At 39.8% G+C, this 23559-nt stretch overlaps 2 protein-coding genes across 2 annotated transcripts in view; both read left to right on the top strand.

Moving 5' to 3' along the window:
- The first annotated feature begins 4946 nt into the window (after positions 1-4946).
- Positions 4947-23559, top strand: part of tmcc3 (transmembrane and coiled-coil domain family 3) — a 199299-nt gene continuing 180686 nt past the window's right edge. The window contains exon 1 of the mRNA XM_085386228.1: positions 4947-5247. Within this exon, the coding sequence (XP_085242354.1) occupies positions 5203-5247 (45 nt within the window). The 5' untranslated portion in view covers positions 4947-5202. The remainder of the gene's footprint in view (positions 5248-23559) is intronic.
- On the top strand, positions 18028-23309 carry LOC146649760 (uncharacterized). Its single transcript, XM_085387685.1, has 4 exons — positions 18028-19207; positions 20130-20278; positions 20978-21142; positions 21217-23309. Exons 2-4 carry the CDS (start codon positions 20222-20224, stop codon positions 21304-21306), a joined length of 312 nt encoding a protein of 103 aa, XP_085243811.1. The 5' UTR covers positions 18028-19207; positions 20130-20221; the 3' UTR covers positions 21307-23309.

The following is a 23559-nucleotide window of genomic DNA, read 5'->3' as shown; positions in this document are numbered from 1 at the left end:
TCTATGAGATCATGTCCCAGTCTGTAGCTTTGTTTAATACTAATTTGTACCACACGGGGGCACAGGGATTGAACAAAACCTGTATTTCACCAGGGGAGGTATATGGCAAAAAACAAAACTTTTACCAGAATCATAAATTAAACAGTAGCAAAAATCTGAGCTGAGCCCCCTACTGGTGAAAGCATCCCTCAATTCATTATATTCCACTTGTCCAAAGTCAGGTTAGGGTGGCAGTAGGCTAAAGACTGTATTCTAGGCATCCTGCTGGTCAGCCACAATTCCCAGTGTCTCCAGGGGGATACTGGAAATTCCCAGGCCAAACAACTGGCAGAAGGTGCCCAACTGAGGTCTCCTCTAATGGGGCACCCAGTTGGGCATAACCAGGAAACCACAAAAATAATACGCAAAATATGTTTTTTCCAACATGACTGAAAGACAGAGAATTAAAATTCTGGTGTTTATGTGAGAGTATTTAAAGCCAGCAGATCATGTTTAAATTATCTTGTTCAGTAGTTAAGACTTTGTTTTTATATATTTTTGTATTTTTTCAGCAATCTGCAGCTGTTAAATGAGGAGGTTCACTGCTTCATCACTTTTTGTTCAAGGGGAACATTTAGAAGAAGGTCCGTGCAGTGTAAGTGTACGTTTCAATTTATCTGTAATACAGTTTAGTGGCCAACAGGTGGAGTTGTTCCCCTTTTGTTGCCATATTGCTCTCTCAAACCAGATCATGCTCAGGGGGCTTTTTATATCCCCTTGACTCAGCATTTCAGCAAACAACAGTCCTCTCAGAAAGGCGACTTTTCATCTAAATCTTCAAATTAATTAAGAACAAAGAGCCAGAAGTGCTTTGATGTGATAACACAGAGGCTTGAGTGGCCTTTAGTGCGCTCTTCAGGCTGATTTCTACATTTCTATTCAGTGAACGGTTCATTTGTTGCTCATCTGTTCTGCCTACATCTCACGTCAGCTGATAGCTATTGTCTGATTCATCTTCTGCAAATGGAGCAGATAATCCCGTCTCTGCTTTTGTGTTTGCTGATGCAGCGCTACGCTGAAGTGGCAGCTGGTAAAAACAGCACCAGGGAGTCTAAAGACGGTCATCCTAACACAGAGACACCCTCCTTTTTCTTCACCACCTGTCTTGCCAGCTATCATAACTCTTAAGTGTCAACAGCTTCATGCCTCCTCTTTATCGAGTCTCTTTACCATCCTTCACTTTTGCCACTCTCTCCCTCCCCGTCCTCTCCTTTTTCATCATTCATAACCGACTTTCTTCCACGAGGGGGGTTTGACAAAAATCTTTAATTCTCTAAATGTTAGCTCAGCTTAGTGGGTCGTAGTCATTGCCTCAGGCCTTTGATTTTTTTTATAGACCTCTCCTCTCCTTTGGCTTTTAAAATGTCCCAGTTCTGCCCACTTCCCACGAATGATACTGCACACATGAAGGAGAAATTCAAAGCTTCTCCCCCCACAGCCTTGAAGAGATCCCCTGTCAGTCACTGGCATCCCCTCTCTTGGTTTTCTATAGCGAGATCACAATCCCTTTTCTCTTTGTTCATCATTTGTGTTTGCTTTGGAAAAGCACAGGTCTGTTAATGCTGTAGGTCTACTATTGTTTTTCAATATATCAAGACTTTTTGCCATAATTTATAAGTGCTGCAGTTCCTGAAATGCACCTGAAGGAGAGGCTGAATGAGTTTTCATTGAGGATACCTGCCAGGTTTTAACTAAAGTTCCTTAGCGAACCCAAATGCAGGGCTTCACTTAGGGGTAAAGGCATCAGAGTAAATGTTAACTTTTGAAAAAGTAACAGAAAAAAATGAGGAGGATCTACAGAATAATCCAAATGTACACCATCAGGAAAATAACAAAACTCCAAAACAAGGGGGAGCAGGAAAATTAGACAGGAGACTACAGAGAGTTAGGGAAGGCAAGAGAAGAGGAAATACTACATTCTAATTATTCAGAAAAGACTCCACCTTTTGGCCAGCGGCAGATGGGATAGGCTTCCTGACCCTGAATTTGATAAGGAGAAAATGGATGGATGGGCAAAGGGGAGGTCGAAGAAACGCAGTTACCAAAGTAAAACAGGAAGTAGAAACGATGAAGACAACGATAAGATGGAGGGACTCTGTAGACACTAGCAAAATATGAACATGGAGACATAAGAAAGGAGGTCAGTACACTAAACATGCTTAACTGTCTCTAGTTGATATGACCACTCTTACTGACACCACACAGAGCCAAGAGTAGAAAGTCTTAAATCTGAACTTTAAACTGAACTCATTATTTGAAACATTTGTCCTTGAGTCCTCTCATTACCCATGAGCACTCTGATGGTGTCATGGTCCTGTGTCTAGTGATCCAATGTTTATGTTTTTGATTATTCGTATTCTGAATTTTGGGGATTTCTAGTGTTTAGGTTTTGTTTCTATGCCTCCCTTGTGTGCTCCGTGTTGCATCTAGTTTTTTCTGGTTTCCTGTTTTACTTTGACAGTCCTGTGTCCTGTGTTTGTGCATTCTGTTTTGCTTCCTCCCTGTCTTGTGTGTGTGTGTGTGTGTGTGAGATTAGTGCCAGAGTGTTCCTTCGTTACCCTCTTGTGTATTTAGTCCTCTGTCTTCTCTCTGTAATCGTTTTTTTGCATTTCCTTTTCTTTTGTTGTCCTTGTGTTTCCAGCTTTTTAGGTTTCTTGTTTGTTGTTAAGCTGTCATGTAGTGTTTAGTTTTCCCAGTATAGGTTTTGTTAGCTCTGTGTTAGTCAGTCTTTGCTTTTATTCTTCTGTTCGTGTAAAATTAAGGCTTAGGTTCTGTTAATATCCACCTCCATCTCCGTTGTCTGCATTTGGGTCCTCACTCCCTCATCTCCATGCCGCCTGCTTTAACAGAGGTGACAGATGGATGCATCATGGCCAACGTGGGGTTCAGTATTTCGCCCAGGGATACAAGGGATCAAACTTCTGACCTCCCACTCAGTAGATGGTAGATGACCCTGTGCAGCTGAACCACAGCCACAACCTGGCAGCGCATGTATGAGAGAAAACGAGGTACAGAATAATAGGACTCCTGTAAAGGTTGTGTTAGGAGCACACAACTTGGAAAGTATTTCCTTCTGCCAATGTTTGGTACTTGTGTGTCATGACCTCAATTTCTAGTTTCTGAGACGTGAAACTGCATGTCCAGGTTTTTTCAAATAAATAAAAAGGTTCATATTTGCAGAAGGACATTTTGTTCCAGATGGTACCAAAATCAAATATAACTGCCGATCCAATGTTTGGCTTAATAATTGTAATAAATGTCACTTAAATAGATATTGCAATGTTGGTGAGTTGTTTTAATGAACATTTTGCGATCTAGTGAGCAGTTTTACTAAAAACTACTGTGTATTTTCCATAGTAATGAAGCAGCATGCCCTTCAGTGAAGCCTGGTTCATTATAATAGCAGCAGAGCTTCACAGACACAGTGGAATAAAGTCTCTGGAGTATGTGGGAAATTGTTCCGTGTTGCTTCTATGCACAGCCTTTGAGCAGCTTTAATGTTTTAGCTGTTTACCGTCCCCTGGGGGCAGTGTGACAAAAAACAGGTGTGTGGGCTGCTTGGTCTCCTTGGTAAACTGCACACAAGCATATCTGCGCAGCCCGGCCCTCATGCCCCTTTGCACAGATTCAAAATGACCCAAATGATCATAAAGCAAGCAATAAGCTGTAACCTCAGACAAAGGAAAAATAAGGCAATGCAAAAGTGCCAAAATCTGCAGTTCCTTCAGTGGCCACTTGAAGCAAGTCTCTACACAGGAGAAATAAAAATAAAATATAAAAAGGTCAGCAGCCAGAACAACTGAAGGAACAGTGATGGAGAGCGGACAGGCAGGTGTGTTTCAGGAAGGTATTGCTTCTTGCAGGTTTGGGGTTCAACTTGACAGTTCAAGTAAATGCCAGGATTGTGACACTTTGCAGCTTGTTTTTCATTCTTGCAAGAGTTAGCTCCTTCCTCCATATACAAAATCACCTGCCTCCAAAAAAGCATCAAAATTCAGACTTTTAGCCTTTTAAATGCACTGGATGACATCATTGTAGCTGCCTTCATCTTTTACATTGTCTATGGTGGTAAAATTTACTGAACCAATCAGCAAGCATGCAAATGCATATTTTATATATTTATTACTCGTGCTATTTTGCAATTGCCCCAATATCTGTACAAATAGGGAAGTAGATTGGCTCTCTTTTATTGGCTCATGGTTGAGCCAATCAGCCAGTGCGTAACGTCAGGGCGATTACTCTCCTCTTTTATAAACAGTTTATGCTCTGGACGTTATACTGACTGCATTAAATCATTGTTGGTTTACACTGTGGAAAAGTGTCACCAGCGTCATCGTTTAAAGGTATTCAGAAGGATATGAGGATTATAGCCCTGAGACATTAGCAAGCAGATATTACTAAAATTCCTCACTCTTCAGTGGAATTGTTAATAATAACAATAAAGAGATAATAAATATGCCCTGTTTATTGTCCTCTATGTGTGTAGTTTGAGTGGGAGCGGGTGCAAAGTCCAGCACACACAAACACACACACACAGAGGCTGTTATCTGACGCTGCAGATTAGCAGTGCTGTCAGAGTCTCTGTCCTGTAGAGTGCGTTCACCCTCAGGGAGCAGGAGATTCCTGCATTAACTCAGCATTCCCACACTCTTTCATTCCCTTAAACCTCCCTCCCTCTCTCCAAGGCTGTCCCTATCTCAGTCCCTCCTCATCACATAATCCTCTGCTTCTTCCCTTTTGACTGGCAGTGGAGAATTGCTGTTGTTGTTGTTAATGTGTGCAAAGTGTGTCCCGGCCGGTGGAGGGTGGCCGATAAGGATCAGGACAATTCCTACTCAGGCTCCCTCATGCCTTTTAAGGTGGCTTTTCCGCCTGAAAGGCACAAGTGTGTGAGGAGAGTAAAAGAACAGGGCAGCTCAGGAGGAGTGAGTGCAGTGCTGGTGGAGCTCTGACAGCTCTGCTGAGACAGGAAGCACTAGATTTCACAATAAGACAGTTGCATTGCACACAGAAGTCGACAGACAGGCACACACACTACTGCCTCCTCTTAGAGGGGAGTCGTAAAACTTCAAAGAGCCAGACAGAGCTCTGTGGTGATTTCAGAGGTCTCCTGAAAACCACGCTGGAATGCACTTTGACCTCAGGGTGTGAGGAAGAGGAGACATGAGGAAGAACTACAGTGATATTCCACTCATCTATGTGACAGAGGTAGCTTTTGAACTTTATTTCACTCTAAAATCTGACTGAATGTTGATTATCTTGTTGTCGGCTTGATGAGAGATGAAAAAGTCGCTTCTTATTTTGTTTACGTGAAGTCGCCTGCAATCACTTGATATTCACAGCAGCTCAGGCACACAAAGATAAAAGCATTCATTTATGAATGAAATGTGCTCTGATGTATAGTAAGAACTTGATATTCCTGTAGGCAGGGGAAGAAGATTTTTTTTTATCTTATGCTGTGTTGTGATTACATTGGCATTTCCCACTAAACATAACCAAGGAAGTTGATTTTTAACAGTCTGAGGTCGAGTGAGACAAGTTTCACCACGTTTCTCTCTGAGCGTCAACGTGTGATTGGCCTTAGGAGCTTGAATAACATCTGAGGAATGCCTACACCAAAACACTGGCTATGCACACGTATTAAAACTGCCTGAGCTGTTTTTATTTTCGCTTTCTTTCTTTCATGATTGTTCTAAAAGAAGTCAACCGTGAAGTTTTCTGTTTCTGTTCCTCCTGTCTCTATCTGTCCATCACAATCTCAGCTGCTCTATCAAAATGTCCGGTTGCTGAACTCTGTGGCTGTGAGAAAAGCGTCCCAGAGCGTATCCCTGGAAGGGCGCTGTGCTTTTGGCTGCTTTTATTGTGCTGACACTGTGTGTTTTATGTGTGCACATGCATTATGTGCCTCATTGTGCCAGTATATGCACAACACAAATGCATTAAAAAAAAAGATCTTATGTAACCACTTCCACCACAATGAGCCTCTTCCTGTCCTGTCAGGCTAACAGCCTCCATCAGATGACCAACAAGGAAACAGTAGAGGGAAGAAGCTGGTAGTTTTTATCTGTCATTCTCATCGAGGTCTCAGCGCTGCAAAAACCTTCAGCAACAAGTCTATAATCAGCTATCGCCTGTGTTTTCACAACTTATGCATGCGTGATACGTTGTCAAACCCTCTGTGTGCAGTATGTGTGCGAAGCCTGAGAAATGTAGAGACTTCCATCCATTTACCATGGTAACCAGCAGTGTCTAAAGCATTCAAGACCTTATCTTAGTGCTTCGCCTTGTCTTCCTCCTGCTCTCTCGCTGTGTTTTAACCCCATAACAGAGGGAACATCTCAAAGGACATCATAGCAAGAAATGTCTTTTTAACCTTCATCCTTACGTGCACTTAAAGCAACACTATGTAGTTTTTGTTGCGTGCGTATTTGGTCTATATCAGGTCTCAGAATTTGTTAAACGCAACCTGAAAGGAACAAAAACACAAGACATATTACACTGTGCCAGTCAGTTTCAACTAAAATTAAACCAAAATGAATAACTACAGCCTGCGATTCAGGTGCTTGTAGAACCACCTTTAGCAGGAATAACTTGAAGTAAATTGAAGTAATCGTTTTCTGTATGATCGTATCAGTCTCACATTGTTGTGGAGGAGTGTTGATTCAGTTCATTGAGGTTTGTAGGTTTTTGTTTATGTACAGCACTCAGGTCCAACCACAGTGTTTCAATTAGGTCGAGATCTGACATTAGATTTACTGCTGTGCTTGTGATCATTTGTTCTGCAGAATGACCTAATTATGACCGATCTTAATCTATGAACATAAGTACAACAAAGCAATCTAGCCATTTGATAACGCTTGAATGAAACATTATCAAATTCCATTTTAGTCAAATAAATTGACTAAAATGTAATTTTTATTCAGTGCCTTAGTAAATTGAACCCCACATAAAAATCTAATTCAGTTTTATTTGTACAGCCCCAAATCACAACAACAGTTGCCTCAAGGCACTTTATGTTGTAAGGGAAAGACCCTACAATGATACAAAGAAAACAGGAAAAACCCCAACAATCATATGACTCCCTATGCAATCGCTTTGGCAACAGTGGGAAAGAAAAACTCCCTTTTACAGGAAGAAACCTCCATCAGAACCAGGCTCAGGGAGGGTCGAGTTGGGGGTGAGTGGATGAAGACAGGACAAAGACATGCTGTGGAAGAGAGACATAGATTAATAATAGCAAATAATTAAATGCAGTGAGGTGTATAAATGACTAAGAATCTTTATCACAGTCTTGGTGAAGACTGAAAACTGCTGGATGCCAGATGTTTTTCTGTATTGCTGCCCAATAGATGCCAATATGTAATGTGTTCTCAGATTAATGTAAAGGAGCGCAAGTCTAAAACTTTTATGCATGGCAGTAACGTTTCATACATCACCAAGTAAGTACAAAAGCAGGCAGGACTGCAGTGTTTCTCAGATAAAGCTGTTTAGTGTGTTGTTTCCACAAATATGAAGTCAGTCAGTCAGACAGGCAGGCATGGGCACGGCAGCACCGAGGAGAAAAGACTTTGAGCCAAATTACTATTCAGCCGTCTGCAGCTGTCAGTATAACTCCCTCTGACCGGACTCCACGGGCAGTTTTTCATGTTTCCTGACCATCTTTTCAAATTTGCTGCCATCAGAAATTGTTTCTAAATAAATAACATTTTTTAAATATTAAAACAATTCAAATTATAAATATTTAGTTATATTTGGGAGTCCAGACTTCCAGAATGACCAGGAAGAACTGCAGAAATTGAATTAAAAAATAACATTATTGTACAATAGCACTGCTATTTTTATCAGCACAAGATAAAATATTCTAAAGTGAAATGCATTTTTGATTTAGTGCACGATAGGCAGACCCATCTGCCTCCAGAAATACATGCATTTAACCAGCCATTACAGCTGTATGTTGTATATCTGTGTATATATAATTGTGTATATACCGCATGCACACAGTCACAGACTCACATAAATGTTTATGTCAGAGTTTATGTCAAAGAGAGGAGAAAATGCCAGGAGGTGCCCAAAAACACCCTACACCTGCAGGCCCAAACCTCTACGTGTTTGATATAATGAAGTAAATCCACCTGATGGTTTCAGGGGTGTGTTTTATTTGTGTTGTACACTAACAGGTGCCCAATTCATGAGGCACCATACTTCTAAGTGTACAGATGACTCAGTAATTGTGTTTCTGCTGAGCAATAAAGACCCTGCAGAGGTTTCAGAGTGGTGTAGTGCTGCTTCTTGGAGAGATGCTCGTAGATATTATGATTCTCTCGGCTGTGGAGTTTAAGCAGTAGTACAAATGCTGTCACGCTGTGCTCGATGGCAAGTTGACCTTTGAGCATCAGGTGGTTCTTTGAGGTTTTTAATGACGGCACCTTCATGAGATTGCTTTATTGTTGTTTTAACATCAAAAACACAAACAGAACTGCAGGCTAATTGACCCCCTTCTATGTCAGCTTAGGACTTTGAACAAGATCTATCCAATACACGCTGATGCCAACCTCCAGACAGGAAAGCCAACATACAGGTTAATCACAGGGGCCACTGGACTTTAAACATGTCTGTGCAATTATTCTGCCATTATTCTCCTGATTCATCAACAATCAAGCTTATGGTTGCCAATTATGGGCAGTCGAAGCTGTATGATTCAAATTCACAAAGACAAAGTTTTGAAAAAGTGAGGAAAATCATCATCTACAGAAAATATGCGAAAATAGTTTCCTTCCTGAAGTTCCTTAATGTATGGGGTCAAATCGAGCCACAAGTCATGAAGCACAAAGATGCCTCTTGATATCACATTTACAATTTGATGATTTGAATTTGCAAAAACAAGACAAAGGAGTTGAAGGATGGATGAATGCTTTGGTGTCCTCATACCTTGACTGTTTTAATTCATTATACTCTCACCATAATGATGTTTCTGGCACATGCCACCTGGAACAAATTCGTTTTGTTGTGAAGGACAAGCTGAAGGCTTTTGCCATAATTAAGTTTTGCTTTCTCCTCAGATAACATCCAGTACAGTACAGTCATCTCTTATCAAAGTGTTACAGTTTCCGTTCTAAATTTCAGTGTTGTGGGATGATTTTCTTTTGTTTAATTCTATTTATAGTCTTTATTTGGCAGTACGGTGCAGAGAGTAGACAGGAAAGCAAGGAGAAAGTGGGGCAATTGCGGGGGAAGACTTGAATACATGCAACTGCTCCAACCTTTGGTATTTGGAGCACCATGACAAGGAGGAACCCTCATCATGAATCGTCCATGAATAGGCGCCTTAAAAAGATGGAGAGGTTTATGTATGCCCCTGAGGCCTATTTGCCCCAGTAGGCCCTCCCAGGGCAAAGTGGCTCCAGGTGAAGGGTCAAAGTCTGATTCTTATGATTACGATCTTTATGAAGGACTCATAAATGGACAACGGTGTCTCGCTGGGACTGGGGTTACAGGGTCCACACAGCCACGACTATACTGCATCTCCTGCACGTCTGTACTGTAATTTATACTTACATCGAGGTTATGATGCCATTAAAACCAAGCGAACACATGGACTGAAACAACTTTTAGAATAGAATAGAATAGAATAGAATTCAACTTTATTGTCATTGCACATGTCACAAGTACAAGGTACAATGCACTTTTACTTCTGCTGTCTTTTAAAGATTAAAAAAATAACATTTAAATAATCTAAAAGAGGCTGTAATGAGATAAATCATTAACAGGACTAGTCGCACTAAAGGGCAGGCTCGAGAACGAAAAAAACTTCTGTTCGTTTTTGATATTTAATGTTTCCATTTGCTTCTAGTCTCATTATGACTCACATTTTCCTCTCACGCTAATTACATTTTATTTTTGCACCCAGACAATTTTATAGAGTTTATTCAGCGTGTCTAGCATGTAGTGAACAAAAGCCCACATCTTCACCATTACTCACAATCTCGCATCTGCCTGAAAACTGTCAGTCCTCATGATATAAATTTCTGAGAATGCTCGTTGCTCCACGTAGCGCTTACTGTGTTGACTTGCCAGCAGCTGGTTAGAAGCCAGTACGAGATCAGGAACTGAATTCATTAAAGACAAAAAATGCATATCCTCGAGGTGAATCAGCTGAGGTTAAGTGTCTGTGAGGGTTTCGGTACAAAGAGTTGTGTGTGCGTTTATGCATGTGTGTCTTTGTCTTTGCCTGCTACACTGTTAGTGGCTACAACTAACAATTAAAAAAATTTTTTTTAAATGGCTAAACTTGCAAGATTCCCATTAGCTTCAAAAGCACCGTAGTGCAAAACAGAAAGCGATAACAAGCTAAACTAAGCTGATGCAAGAGGCCAAAAGGAAGGTGTAAGAGTGTGCCAATAAAAAGAGCAGGAGCATAAATAATGAGAATTATTTAAAATAGCACTGAAGAAGAGTATTCAAAGAGTGTAAATCCCCCTAAGAATGAGGGCTGTACTAATACTTTGATATTTTATGATGTTTTTATTACAACATCCTGACATCAGAATGTTTTAATTATCCAGTCTTTAAGTCTGATGTCATTAGCTGTTTCTGGGTCCAAACTTCGCTTCATGTCCCAAAGAAAAAGAAACACTGTGGCAACACTTGGAGTTACAAACTGTCTACATCGTTTCATCTGTAATAAAATGGTCAGTGTGGCTGCTCTATCAGGTGTAATACAGTATATGAAGTTAAACATCCAGGCATCCATGAAAAGTTAGAGTTCACTAGTTTCCATCTAAAGATGATATACCATGTTCTGACTGAGGGATTTCACATTAGCACAGTGAAGCTGTGGATAAGTGATGAAATGTTTCTCCCACTGAAAACGCTATTTCCAGATGAATAGAATCAACCTTTTGGGATTACTCGAAATGGTTTCAAGGTCAAATTACAATGAAGGTCAAGGTCGAATGCTTAGCCAGCCCAGGTACACGTGTCCCCTGAGGCCTAATATATTGTTGTGAAGTTTAAGAATGTCCGTGGAAGCTTGTGGGTAATATAAAGTTTTTAGTTACAGTATTAGTTACAGTATCTCACTTTTAGCTCTACTTTTGGTCCCCACCAACTGCTGCAGAAAATGTCTAACTTCCCACAGTCACGGTAAAAAGAAAGTACACCCTCTTTAGGTTTTGTGGTCTGGGGAAGTTTTATAAGGCCAGTAAATTGACCCCAAGATCAATGACCATACAATACTCAGAGATACAGAAAAACCCAAGTGCTACACCTCAGACTCTACAGGCCTCAGTTAAATGTTAAAGTTCTTAAAGAAACTATACAAACGACTCGACAAGTGTTGCTTATTTTGAACGACTACCAAGAGAAAGCCTCTTACCTTTAGAAAGAACATGCCAGCTAGACTTAAGTATGCAAAGCTGCATCCCAACAAAGGCTTCCAGAACAATATCCACAGCATGTTAGCCCACACACCTCGTACCAACAGTGAAGCACAGTGGTGGAGGTGTAATGATTTGGGCTTGTTTTGCAGCCGCAGGACCTGTGCACCTCGCAGTCATTGAGTCAATCACAAACTCCTCCTCTGTACCAAAGTGCTCTGGAGTCAAATGTGAGGACATCTGTCTGACAGCTAAAGCTTGGCCTAAATTTGGTCATCCAATGGGACAAAGATTCCAAGTACAGCAGCAAATCTGCAACAGAATTACTGATAAAGAAAATAATCAAGGTGTTGCAGTAGCCCAGCAAAAGTCCAGAACTCAACCTGATTGAAATGTTCTTGTGGGATCTTAAGACTGCGGGCCATAAATGAAAACCTCAACAAAGTGAAGCGACGTTATAAAGAAGAATGTCTCACCTCTGTGTTCCCTCACTAATAAAACCAGGAGATGAGGGAGGCAGCAGACTTCCACAAACTGAACATGGCCTCATCAGACACTGATTAGACCGGAGCTGTTTGTGTTCAACTCTCCTGATGATAATGACCTTCACTGACAAGCTTTTATTCAAATTACTTCCTCTGCATCCTCTGATTTTTGTGCACGCACTAATGAAAGGTGCCATGCCATAGTCACCGTCCATTACGCCTCATCTCTTCTGTTCATGCAATGCTCAATTTATCACCATGGGGACAAGCAATGTTGTTAGCAGCCTCTTACTGTTCATTCAGACACCCTATGACTAATTAAAGGAAAATCATAAACCCTTCATTCCTACAGTGACGGGATATTTTGACAGGTATTTCACCTGCTCAGTTTCTACAATAACAAACCAAAATTCGCACATTTATACCAGGATTAAACCACAAGACAACCACCTATTTTATAAAAAATAATCACCTAATTGTTATAAAAAAAAAGTTATGTTTTCACCGGTTGCTGTGATTTATGAAAGACACAAGCGTGTCTGTATATTTAGTTTGTCATTAAAGTCTGAGGGGCACTTCCTCTCCTCACATTTGAACACGAATGCTTGATATGATAGGATTTATTCATCCTTTAACCGGTTTCCTGTTGTGTGCGTGCTCAGCTTCATTAACATATAACCTTGTCCTTGACTTTAGCCTCAAGCTGCCTGGTCTGAAAAGTTTGTAGTGTAAACAGAGGCTTAGTCTTCCTTCTGTCATAATTTATTTTTTCAGCAGAAAATAGAAGCGTTAGATTCCCTCACTTTAGTTCTATTCTTGCTTACAATCCTACCCTCATTGAAATGATCCATTGTGGTTGCTCTGTAAAGGTTTTAATTCAGGTTTATGGTTATGCCGGAGGCCAATGCTGAACTGTATCACCTTATGCTGAGTTGGGTTTTGAATATTTTATCCTTATAATCCATAGGTTAAGTTTTAGGTCACATCAGAACAAGGATAAAACCTAAATACAGGTTAGTGGAGAGCACAAAGAGAGAGCATGAGAAAAAAATCAGCGCTTTTATAACAAATTCTTATCGGCAGTAACCTACGTTCTTCTATGTGTTACAAGAAGTTGCTTGAGAACATTGATGCCAGTCTAATATCAGCTGTACGCAAGCTAACAGCTAGTTCAGCTTATCACAAATACAAAATTAGCTGGTTTGGCTCTGAAATGTAACAATTTGATTTGTAAAGAAGCTAGACTTAAAAACGACAAAGAGTTCCCACAATAATTTATTTAACTTTTAAGTTTCATTCAAAGATAAAGCAAAGATGGAAAGCTAGCATGTTTTCGCTTAATGTGTCTCAGAGCTAGCAAAGGAAACATTGAGAAACAATGGATCATATAAGTGTCTGTTGCTCAAAAAGCTAATAAATCTATAGAGCTACTTATAAAGGAGACTTTTTGCTGTCGGGGTTTTAGCAGCTGAGTCACTTGATATTTTGAAGAAATAACAGTGAAGGTGTCGGTTTGTTGAACCCCTTCCTCTTATCTCTCGCTGACCTCTCACTTTAATGTCACACCTTTGTGATTTCCAGTTCCTTTAACTCTGCCTCGGTACACCTACACATCACAGCAGTTGTCACTGATTCTGAGGGAAAAAATTAGCAGAGAGAGACCTGAAACCACTCAGAAGAAGACAAAGGGGCCTAAATGTCACACTCTAGCAGTGTGGGGCAGGCGGTGACGTAGGTGGGACCACACATGAAAGCGTGGCAGCTGCCCCACGCTTTGAAAGCGTGACCCTTTAGATATTTATTTCAAACATCCTGTGATGCCTGGGTGTTTGCTCAGAGAGGCTGTGCTGTCTTTTATGAAAGCTTTCACACATTCTGATAGATCTACTCATGTAACCGTGTTTTGGATTTAATGTGAAACATATTAGACACAGCTAGGACTGGGACATGCAATAGAAATGTGTCATATATGTTTCACATTAGATCCAATGGTTTCCCTGTTTTATCGCAATTTTAAAGATGTAAAGATGAATCTGTTAACTGAAAACGCTTTTATTTTTAATATGTAAACATTTTTACTACCTCTCTTTAATCCATAGTCATAGCAGACTTGTGTCTTTGTTTTATAAATTAGAACAAAGTCTAACAACTACAGCATGCTGATGAAAATGCTGGCCACGCCTCCTAATCTTTGATTCTGGTGTATAAACACTTTTCCTTGATATTCATTATGAAGAACTCACTGAGCTCGGGGATTGTGTGTGATGTGTGAGTCACCAACTCTCTGCTCACTCGGTAACTGCAGAGCTCTAAACCTCCTCTGGCATTAACATCAGCACAAAAACTGTGCTTCATGGCACAGGTTTCACTGGCTCCTGTAGACGTGACGCGTTGAGTTTATTATTACATATTCTCTGTTTGATTCTTGTCTACAGTTTACATTTCAGGCTTCATGTATTTTCTTAGTGTTTTCAGTATTGAATTCTTAGTTGTACATGTTTTATTCTGCTTGTTAGTTATCTTCTGTGTCTTATATTGAGTTTTACTCCCTCACATGTGATTGTGTTAATTTGGGGCACCTCATTTTCTCCCAGCTGTGTCTAATTCCCATTAGCCCTCAGCGTGTTAGCATGTGTAGTCCTGCCATTCCTATCTATTAAAAATCTTTTCTTTTTTTTCAGCCATTTTTGAATTGTTTGTTTTTCTGGTGGACTTTGCTTTATGGACTTTCAGCAAACAAAATTAAAGGCTTGCTTAAAGTTTAAGTTTGGCTAACCCATTTCCATGTATCCATATTTGGGTCCTGAGCGCTTCAATTCATCACACTCTTGTCCGCATAGTGTCGCTGACTTGCGGTTAACCTCACAAATCCTTTTTACCAGACTTTAATGAAACATAAAGGAGAACAGCCATGCGGATCATTTTATTTTAACGAACTTGGGTAATTCTGATCTGTTAGTGGTGCCACTTTAGAAGCTGCAGGAACCTTTAGACACAGAATTGTAAATGACATTAGACTTAAAAGCAGAACAACATACATACAAATATAACTGTTACATTTACTGTGATGTTATAAAATGCTTAATCTTCTGAACATAAATTTAACAGTTTATGTTTAAAACATTTAATTTGAGACATAAAGTGGATATAAGAGGCCAGCTGACAATGTTAAAACTATCGCATCTGCTGACTTTTGTTTTTGGGTTAATTGGCCAACCCACCATCTTCAGGTATCTGGTTTTAGCAACTGGTTAAAAATATTCCATCTGTCCACTTCCTTTACCAATTCAGGGAAAAGACAAGGTAAATCCTGGACAGAGAGAGAGACGATCAGTCACACCTATCGGCACTTTAGGATCAGTTAATCAAGCATGTGCTTCTTGGACTTAAATGATACTAAAGTATGAAAGACGAAACCTTAAAGGCACAGGGAAGCCCTAGCTGGCTTATGCCACCCTGGTTTAAAAACATTTTATTCAAAAGGAGATTTTTCTTCTGGGGAAGGTCAACCTGTCGTTGGCAAGGGGAGGGATGCTTATATTTATTGTATGTAGGGAAAAAGAAAACAGCTAACACATGATTATTATTATTATTATTTTAAAATGAGGAGCGAAATAATTACTCTCTGGTATGGGTTAGGATCATCTTTTTTAAAATTAAGAAATATACCATTCACCTTGGTAAAGGTTGTAAGTTAGCTGTACCTTTCATGGTTTAGAAAAACAATAAAACTTGAATATACGTTTACATGTGTAAACACCACCCTCATGCATTCATGCATGACTTTAAACAGAATTTGTCAAGTGAATCAGCAACAGCTGCTTGTGGTTGAAAGCAAGTTGCTGATAAAGCAGCAGTTTCCACAGACTGGCAAGAAATACATTTGCATTATATGCAGTGTGAAAAACAGTCATCACCTCTATTTTGGTCCTTAAGCCTTTTGTTGGAGGGTAAAATGTAAATCACGTTCTTTGTTTAAACATAGCTACAGCTTCTTTTTGTACAGTTAAAATTTATACGGTACGGAGAAATAAAAATGTCCAAACATTTCTATTGTTTTTTCCGCCAACTTCAGAGGACAGTTCTTGATAATGTTTTTAGTTTGTTTGTTTTACAATGATAAGGATTTCTAAAGAAGCAGAATTCCTAGAAAATACAGAGAACAGTCCTTTGTGAACTCATTTGTAGCCAGAGTCTGTATCTAGTAATGCCCGTGAGTGTATCTCAATGCCATCTCAAGGTTTTCCTTTATATTTCTGGGTATTGTAGTGCTTTGAATTGGTTGAAAACAACATCAGCTGATACACCTCACTTATGTTTTCCCTGTTGGTTTGACAGATTTATAACCCGGTTATTTTCACCTCCAGGCAAACAAAACCCCATCTCTGTTGTGCCCATTCAGCAGACCATCTGTTGCATATGTTGCATGTTTGTGCTCCACTGTATTTGTGTGTCTAACGGCATCGATTAGGCCATTTACGCACATACAATCATATGTGCGTAATACATACAACAAATCAGCATACAACAAAGCTGCATCAGGGTTTATAAAGCTGTGGCTGTGTGACCAGCCTCGACAGTACAGCAGTTTGCTGCAGTCAGCTTAAAACTATAAAAGCTACTCTAGGTGTGAATGAAATGTATGACTATGACTTCTAGTTCAAAAAGGGCTATTTATGTATTTAAGTCCAGTTGTTGCTCATTCACTGTTACCTTGAACGAGTCATGCTATCACCACTCTGTGTAACAGATATTTCCTATATAAGCAAATATGTTTTACACTATTTACCTACTGAAATGAAATGACTGAATGTATCAAACATACATTTTGCTCTTACTTCACATTTTAATATTTTTAATGATAACATTATTAGGTTTTTAATGTCCCTTACTGCAGAATAAAGATTTCTTATGAAAGTTTGGTTTTGTTTTGTTTTTATCTTTAGCTCCATTCTAAGAAAATGACCAGTTTCAAGTGTCCTCAGTGTAGGACACATACAGGATGCCATGCTGAAATGTAAAGCACTTACAATAGAAGCCACCAGAAACAAATTATTCCAGCCTAATTGATGACATTTATGGCATTTGTTTTCTGTGCTGACTGATATGCTGCTCAGTGCTTTGCTGCCTGCTTTTAAATCAGATGTCACTCTGAACATAAACACAAGCTACATGTGATGTCTCTGATGTGTATCTGTTTCTACCCGTGCTGATGCTAGCATGACTAAAGCTAGCCAAGCAGCAGTAAATATGTGAAGTAAGGCAGAAGGATATACTCATCAAACAAACAGGATCATAAGAATATAAAACCACGAGCACTACAAATGTAACAGAAATATGTTGACATAAAATGGCATGTTATTTGAAATCTACACGAAACAATGACACAACTACTTTTTTTCAATTTTTTCAATTTATTTATTTTTTACCAATTGTCCAAATTAGTCTGTGATTGGCCTTAGTGTGACAGAAATCATATTTATATACAACTAAATATGACTCAGCAAACATGTTTTAAATGGATGATTCCTCACTTGATGACGAATGATCCATTTCCATATTTGCTGAGTCTTAAATTTGATGTCAGTGAACTTTTCAGTGGTTGGTGTTTAAAAAAAAGCCCCCAAATCCCCTATGAGCAAGCACTTGGTGACAGTGGAGAGGAAAAACTCCCTCTTAATAGGGAGAAACCTCTGACAGAACCGGGCTCAGGAAGGGGTGGCCTTCTGTCTTGACCGAGAGGGGTTCAAATGTTCACTGACAATTTAGTTGTACATAAATATGATTTTTAGGACTTGATGTTGACACCAATTATGTGAAATTGGGGACGCGCACAGTTCCGCTTCTTCTTGTTCTTCTTCTTACTTGGCGGAATCTCTGGCAGGCTCTTGACTTCAGTCTTGAGTTCAGCCACCTTGACATTGAGCATTTTCTGTTTGTCTTGTACACTTTGCAAAGATTCCTGTACAGAAAATGCAGCTGACTCTTCTTTTTCTATCTTCTGTTGTTCTGTGGTGTCTTTTTCTTTCTGAGGCTCCTGCAGAGACCTTGCAGTGGATGGCAGTGAGTCCTCTTTTTCCATCTTGTCCTGTTCTCCAGTCTCGTTTTCTTTCGGAAGCTCAAATTTGTGCATTTCATTTGCAGCAGTGGAATTTTGTTCTTTGTGCTGCTGTGGGATTTTAAGTGAGGAAGCTTTGGCCCCTTTCAGCTCTCGCTCCAGAGACTCTAGCTTCAAATCATGAAGGGTCTTGTTGGGGCAGAGCTGGGATTTCAGGTCACTGATTTCCAGGTTGAGTGTCTCCTGCTCCTGCCTATGTTTAACGGCCTGCTCTTCAAGCTGATTTTGAGCTGCTAGGAGCTGTTTCTGGAGCATCTCAATCTGCTCTTGCTGAATCCTACATTTGAGCTCAAATTCAGCCTCCTTACACTCAGAAAAATTATGGTTCTTAAATGGTTCTTCAGATGTCTTCATGGTTCTTTAAAGAACCATCATACGTCAAAGAACCTTTTTATTTTGTGGATGGTTCTTCAGCTATTACAAATGGTTCTTTAAAGAACAAAAGGTTCTTTATCCTTAGCAATCTAAGTTTGATGGTGTAAATGGCATAAATATTTATTCACTATAATGAGGCTGTGAATTATACTGTGTGTTTTCTTTGTGTGCATGTGTGTGCGAAGGGGAAGGGCGGGATACCTGGCAATTACCATTTAAGAGAAGATGGTAGGAAACTGAATATTCAAATAAAAGTTAGAAATATTTGCAAACAATAGACACAATACACACATTCAAATACTGTACTTTAGTTTTAAATTTTAATAAAGCATTACTATTTTCTACTCCAAGGCATTACTTTTGAGATTATTATATATTTTTGAAAATATAGCATAATGATAATAATAAACTTTACAAACCACCCAGCAGTATGTAAAGTCAAATTATAAAATACAAGTAAATAACAACTGCAGAACAGAATGTCAGTGTAATGGACACAGACTTCGTTTTGACAAAGCACAGCTTAGGTAAATGATCTGAGTAGTTGTTCATCACTGATCAATTTGTTAATATGTGTTTCGAGCCAAATAAATGACAGGGAGAGAGAGAGAGACGTCAGAACACGTCATACTATAACCTCCCGGGAGCGGATGGAGGGGGTCAGCCGTTGGGATGCGCATGCGCAGACAGAGTGTGCGAGCGGCGGGCCTTGACCTTCGGGAAAAAAAAACTCACGGACGGTGACAGCGAAACGGATAACAGTCTTCAGTACCTGCTGGACTTTGAAGCTGTGGATTCTGGGACTGTTAGAAAAGGTAAAACATTTTCATTAAAACCTTATTACCGTTTTGTTTTTGTTACTCGTCATTGTAGCTTGCTGTTAATGTTGTGCTAACAGTAGCGATTAGCTAGATACGTTAGCCGTTGAGGTCAACGCAATTTAGTATCCAACTGTTTTCCTAACAAAACCACTGTTATAATTAAGTGAAGCTGCTCCCAGCTAATTTGAACCTTTGGCTTCTAAAATATGTGGTTCAATTGCGTGCTGCGTACATAACCTAATGTCAGCTAGACCGAAATTAAAATTTAATATATTGTTAAAGTCACTAAAATGGCGCCTGAAGCCTGTTGTGACGTGAGCTCTGTGTCTGCTCTAGAAACTCTTGAAATTCTGTAGATCTGAGCCGTACATTAAATACTCACATGAACCTGTACTTTGAATTCTGTATGAGCTGTATAAAATACAGCTATGCATAAGTGTTTTGAATGAATAATTAGATTAGATAACTCTTTATTGTCTAATCGAATTATATAGAAATGAATAGAAATGTGACATGAGAAGGTGTGTCTTTGACTGTTCCTGCATAACTTAGTTTCGGACTAGTTGACAAGTTATGCTACGGTCATTTGATGTTTCCAAGGTAGATGTTCTTTTGTAATATAGTTAATTTTTTTGTATATTTCATTTATCCACCATCATACATCATACATACAAGCTAAGAAGAGGTCGTTATACTAACAAGAGGTATCAACGCCGGGCCAAAGTTCAGCACATGGTTAAAGTTTGTAATCCAGCCAGGGTGTAAATATCACTCAGCAGCCAGAGCTGAAGCAGGTAGCATCAACACATAAATCTACTCTACCCGGCTTAAATCACAAGAGCACCTCTGACCAAAAAGCTGTAGATTTTTCTTGTTTGCACAAATTAATCCAGATTCACATTAATTGTGTTCACAGCTCCAACAAAATGAGGAAGAGGAGGGGGAGAAACACAATTAGGTTGAATTACAATTGGATGGAAGGCGAGGACAAGGAGAAGGAAGCTTAGGATGAGGAGGAAGAGAAGCAGCAGGAGCATCTTTAGGGATCCCTATGATGTCATTGAGGTTGGTTTCATTAATATGGTCCTCTCACAAAGAACGATGACTTGTTTTAGTTCACCTACTTCCTGTATTAAATAGTGATGTGCAAAATGTTGTGGAAAACCATGGAGCAGGCACGTATAGTGCATCTGCAGGTAAATGAACATCAAATCTCTAAGACAGACTGAAATCTGTATATTTATCACCCTTATGATAAAACCCATGTCAGCCATTGGTTTATGGACTTTGTATTTTGAAGCCTCAACATTTGCTTTCTTGCTGTTGCTATGTTGGGACCATATTAGGATGAGGGATCAGAATCTGGAGTCATGCACACTATTGTTTCATTTAGTGTGTATCCATAAGATTCGTACAGCAGATCCAAGTTGTGCCTTGAAAACAGGAAATCCGTCTGCATAGAGGAGAACTGTAATAGCAGGCTTGTAAAAAGTGAGGCTTTGTGCTCTCGTTTTACTTCTGTCACCCTGTTTTGATGCAGATTTCACTTGAAATCAGGCAAGAACTGGACTTATTTTTTTATGTGTTCTTGTGAATTGATTGTGTATCGCATATGTTTGATTTGACTTTCTGCAAGACAACAGTTGTCCGCTGGCCAAAAAAGTTTTCCAAATACCTCCACGTGATCTAGCCTGGATTTAGAAAAGAATAGCAAAAAAAATCTGCACCTCCTGCTTCAGATGCAATTTGTGTTTCTGTGTTCAGAGGCAGCGGCGAGAGGGGAGACCTCGGCTCATCCAGCTGGAGAGCCTGACCAGGAGGAGTCGAACATTAACTGAGCTCTTCCAGGGCACCCTGCAGACTCGGCTGCTGGCATCGGCGAGCAATGACGTGAACGCCAAACTGGAGTCCATCACAGGTCAACTGCAGGTATGCGAGTCAGACCTGAGGAGGGTTTCACTTTTCTCTTCTTTATAATTGACTCTTTTCTCTATCTCTTTCAGCTCCTTGTCTCAGAGTGGGAGGGATTTGAAGCACAAAGGGAGGAACTTGTCATTTGGTTGGCTGATATGGATGTGAGGTTGACCAGCTGACAGGAAACACCAGTGAAAAACTGAAACAACTGCAGGTGTGGGCTTGTTTTGATATGACATATACAGGGAGTGCAGAATTATTAGGCAAGTTGTATTTTTGAGGAATAATTTTATTATTGAACAACAACCATGTTCTCAATGAACCCAAAAAACTCATTAATATCAAAGCTGAATGTTTTTGGAAGTAGTTTTTAGTTTGTTTGTAGTTTGAGCTATTTTAGGGGGATATCTGTGTGTGCAGGTGACTATTACTGTGCATAATTATTAGCCAACTTAACAAAAAACAAATATATACCCATTTCAATTATTTATTTTTACCAGTGACACCAATATAACATCTCCACATTCACAAATATACATTTCTGACATTCAAAAACAAAACAAAAACAAATCAGCGACCAATATAGCCACCTTTCTTTGCAAGGACACTCAAAAGCCTGCCATCCATGGATTCTGTCAGTGTTTTGATCTGTTCACCATCAACATTGCGTGCAGCAGCAACCACAGCCTCCCAGACACTGTTCAGAGAGGTGTACTGTTTTCCCTCCTTGTAAATCTCACATTTGATGATGGACCACAGGTTCTCAATGGGGTTCAGATCAGGTGAACAAGGTGGCCATGTCATTAGTTTTTCTTCTTTTATACCCTTTCTTGCCAGCCACGCTGTGGAGTACTTGGACGCGTGTGATGGAGCATTGTCCTGCATGAAAATCATGTTTTTCTTGAAGGATGCAGACTTCTTCCTGTACCACTGCTTGAAGAAGGTGTCTTCCAGAAACTGGCAGTAGGACTGGGAGTTGAGCTTGACTCCATCCTCAACCCGAAAAGGCCCCACAAGCTTATCTTTGATGATACCAGCCCAAACCAGTACCCCACCTCCACCTTGCTGGCGTCTGAGTCGGACTGGAGCTCTCTGCCCTTTACCGATCCAGCCACGGGCCCATCCATCTGGCCCATCAAGACTCACTCTCATTTCATCAGTCCATAAAACCTTAGAAAAATCAGTCTTGAGATATTTCTTGGCCCAGTCTTCACGTTTCAGCTTGTGTGTCTTGTTCAGTGGTGGTCGTCTTTCAGCCTTTCTTACCTTGGCCATGTTTCTGAGTATTGCACACCTTGTGCTTTTGGGCACTCCAGTGATGTTGCAGCTCTGAAATATGGCCAAACTGGTGGCAAGTGGCATCTTGGCAGCTGCACACTTGACTTTTCTCAGTTCATGGGCAGTTATTTTGCGCCTTGGTTTTTCCACACGCTTCTTGCGACCCTTTTGACTATTTTGAATGAAACACTTGATTGTTCGATGATCACGCTTCAGAAGCTTTGCAATTTTGAGACTGCTGCATCCCTCTGCAAGATATCTCACTACTTTTGACTTTTCTGAGCCTGTCAAGTCCTTCTTTTGACCCATTTTGCCAAAGGAAAGGACGTTGCCTAATAATTATGCACACCTGATATAGGGTGTTGATGTCATTAGACCACACCCCTTCTCATTACAGAGATGCACATCACCTAATATGCTTAATTGGTAGTAGGCTTTCGAGCCTATACATCTTGGAGTAAGACAACATGCATGAAGAGGATGATGTGGACAAAATACTCATTTGCCTAATAATTCTGCACTCCCTGTATTTGATATGAAACATACGTCAGAGACATCATCCTAAACTGGACTAACAAAGGACCATGAGTACAACATGAAACGTACATTACATAGCGTAATGCTAAAGTTCATTGATCATTTTAATCATAAACTTGTTGTTGAAATATTTTTACTGAACATGCAAACATCTGCTGATGAAGATGTGTTGATTTATTGGTCTGTTATGAAGCTATTGCTATTTCTAATGTGTTTTATCACGTACACACACATATTAGTGTTTAAAACACTAATATGTGACATGTATTAGTAGTGATGTTGTGCTGAGGGTTAAAATGCCTTTTTGTCTTTTGGTAACTACAAAATGACAATAAACCATTAATATATGTCTATGCTGTGCTCGTATTTATTTTTACCCTACTCAAATTCAATTTATGATGCATTTTAACTTCTTAATAACTTCTTTCATAATTTAAACAAGGACAGGTAGAAAACGTTCATATTTAGTGAAAGATATTTATTAACATTATCCAATGAGAGTTACTGAATGTCTGTAGGCAGTGAGATCTTGGTGGTTGATGAGGCTACAGAATGTCATCTATGTTTGGTTTTAAATTCAGTTTCAATGCTGAATCTAAGAAACAACAGACTGCAGA

The sequence above is a fragment of the Rhamphochromis longiceps genome, linkage group LG17, assembly GCF_057381845.1.
Source record: "Rhamphochromis longiceps isolate RC_006_pf linkage group LG17, R_longiceps_female_GT1.1, whole genome shotgun sequence".
In the NCBI taxonomy this organism is placed as follows: Eukaryota; Metazoa; Chordata; class Actinopteri; order Cichliformes; family Cichlidae; genus Rhamphochromis; species Rhamphochromis longiceps.
This window is presented reverse-complemented; position numbering and strand designations above follow the sequence as displayed.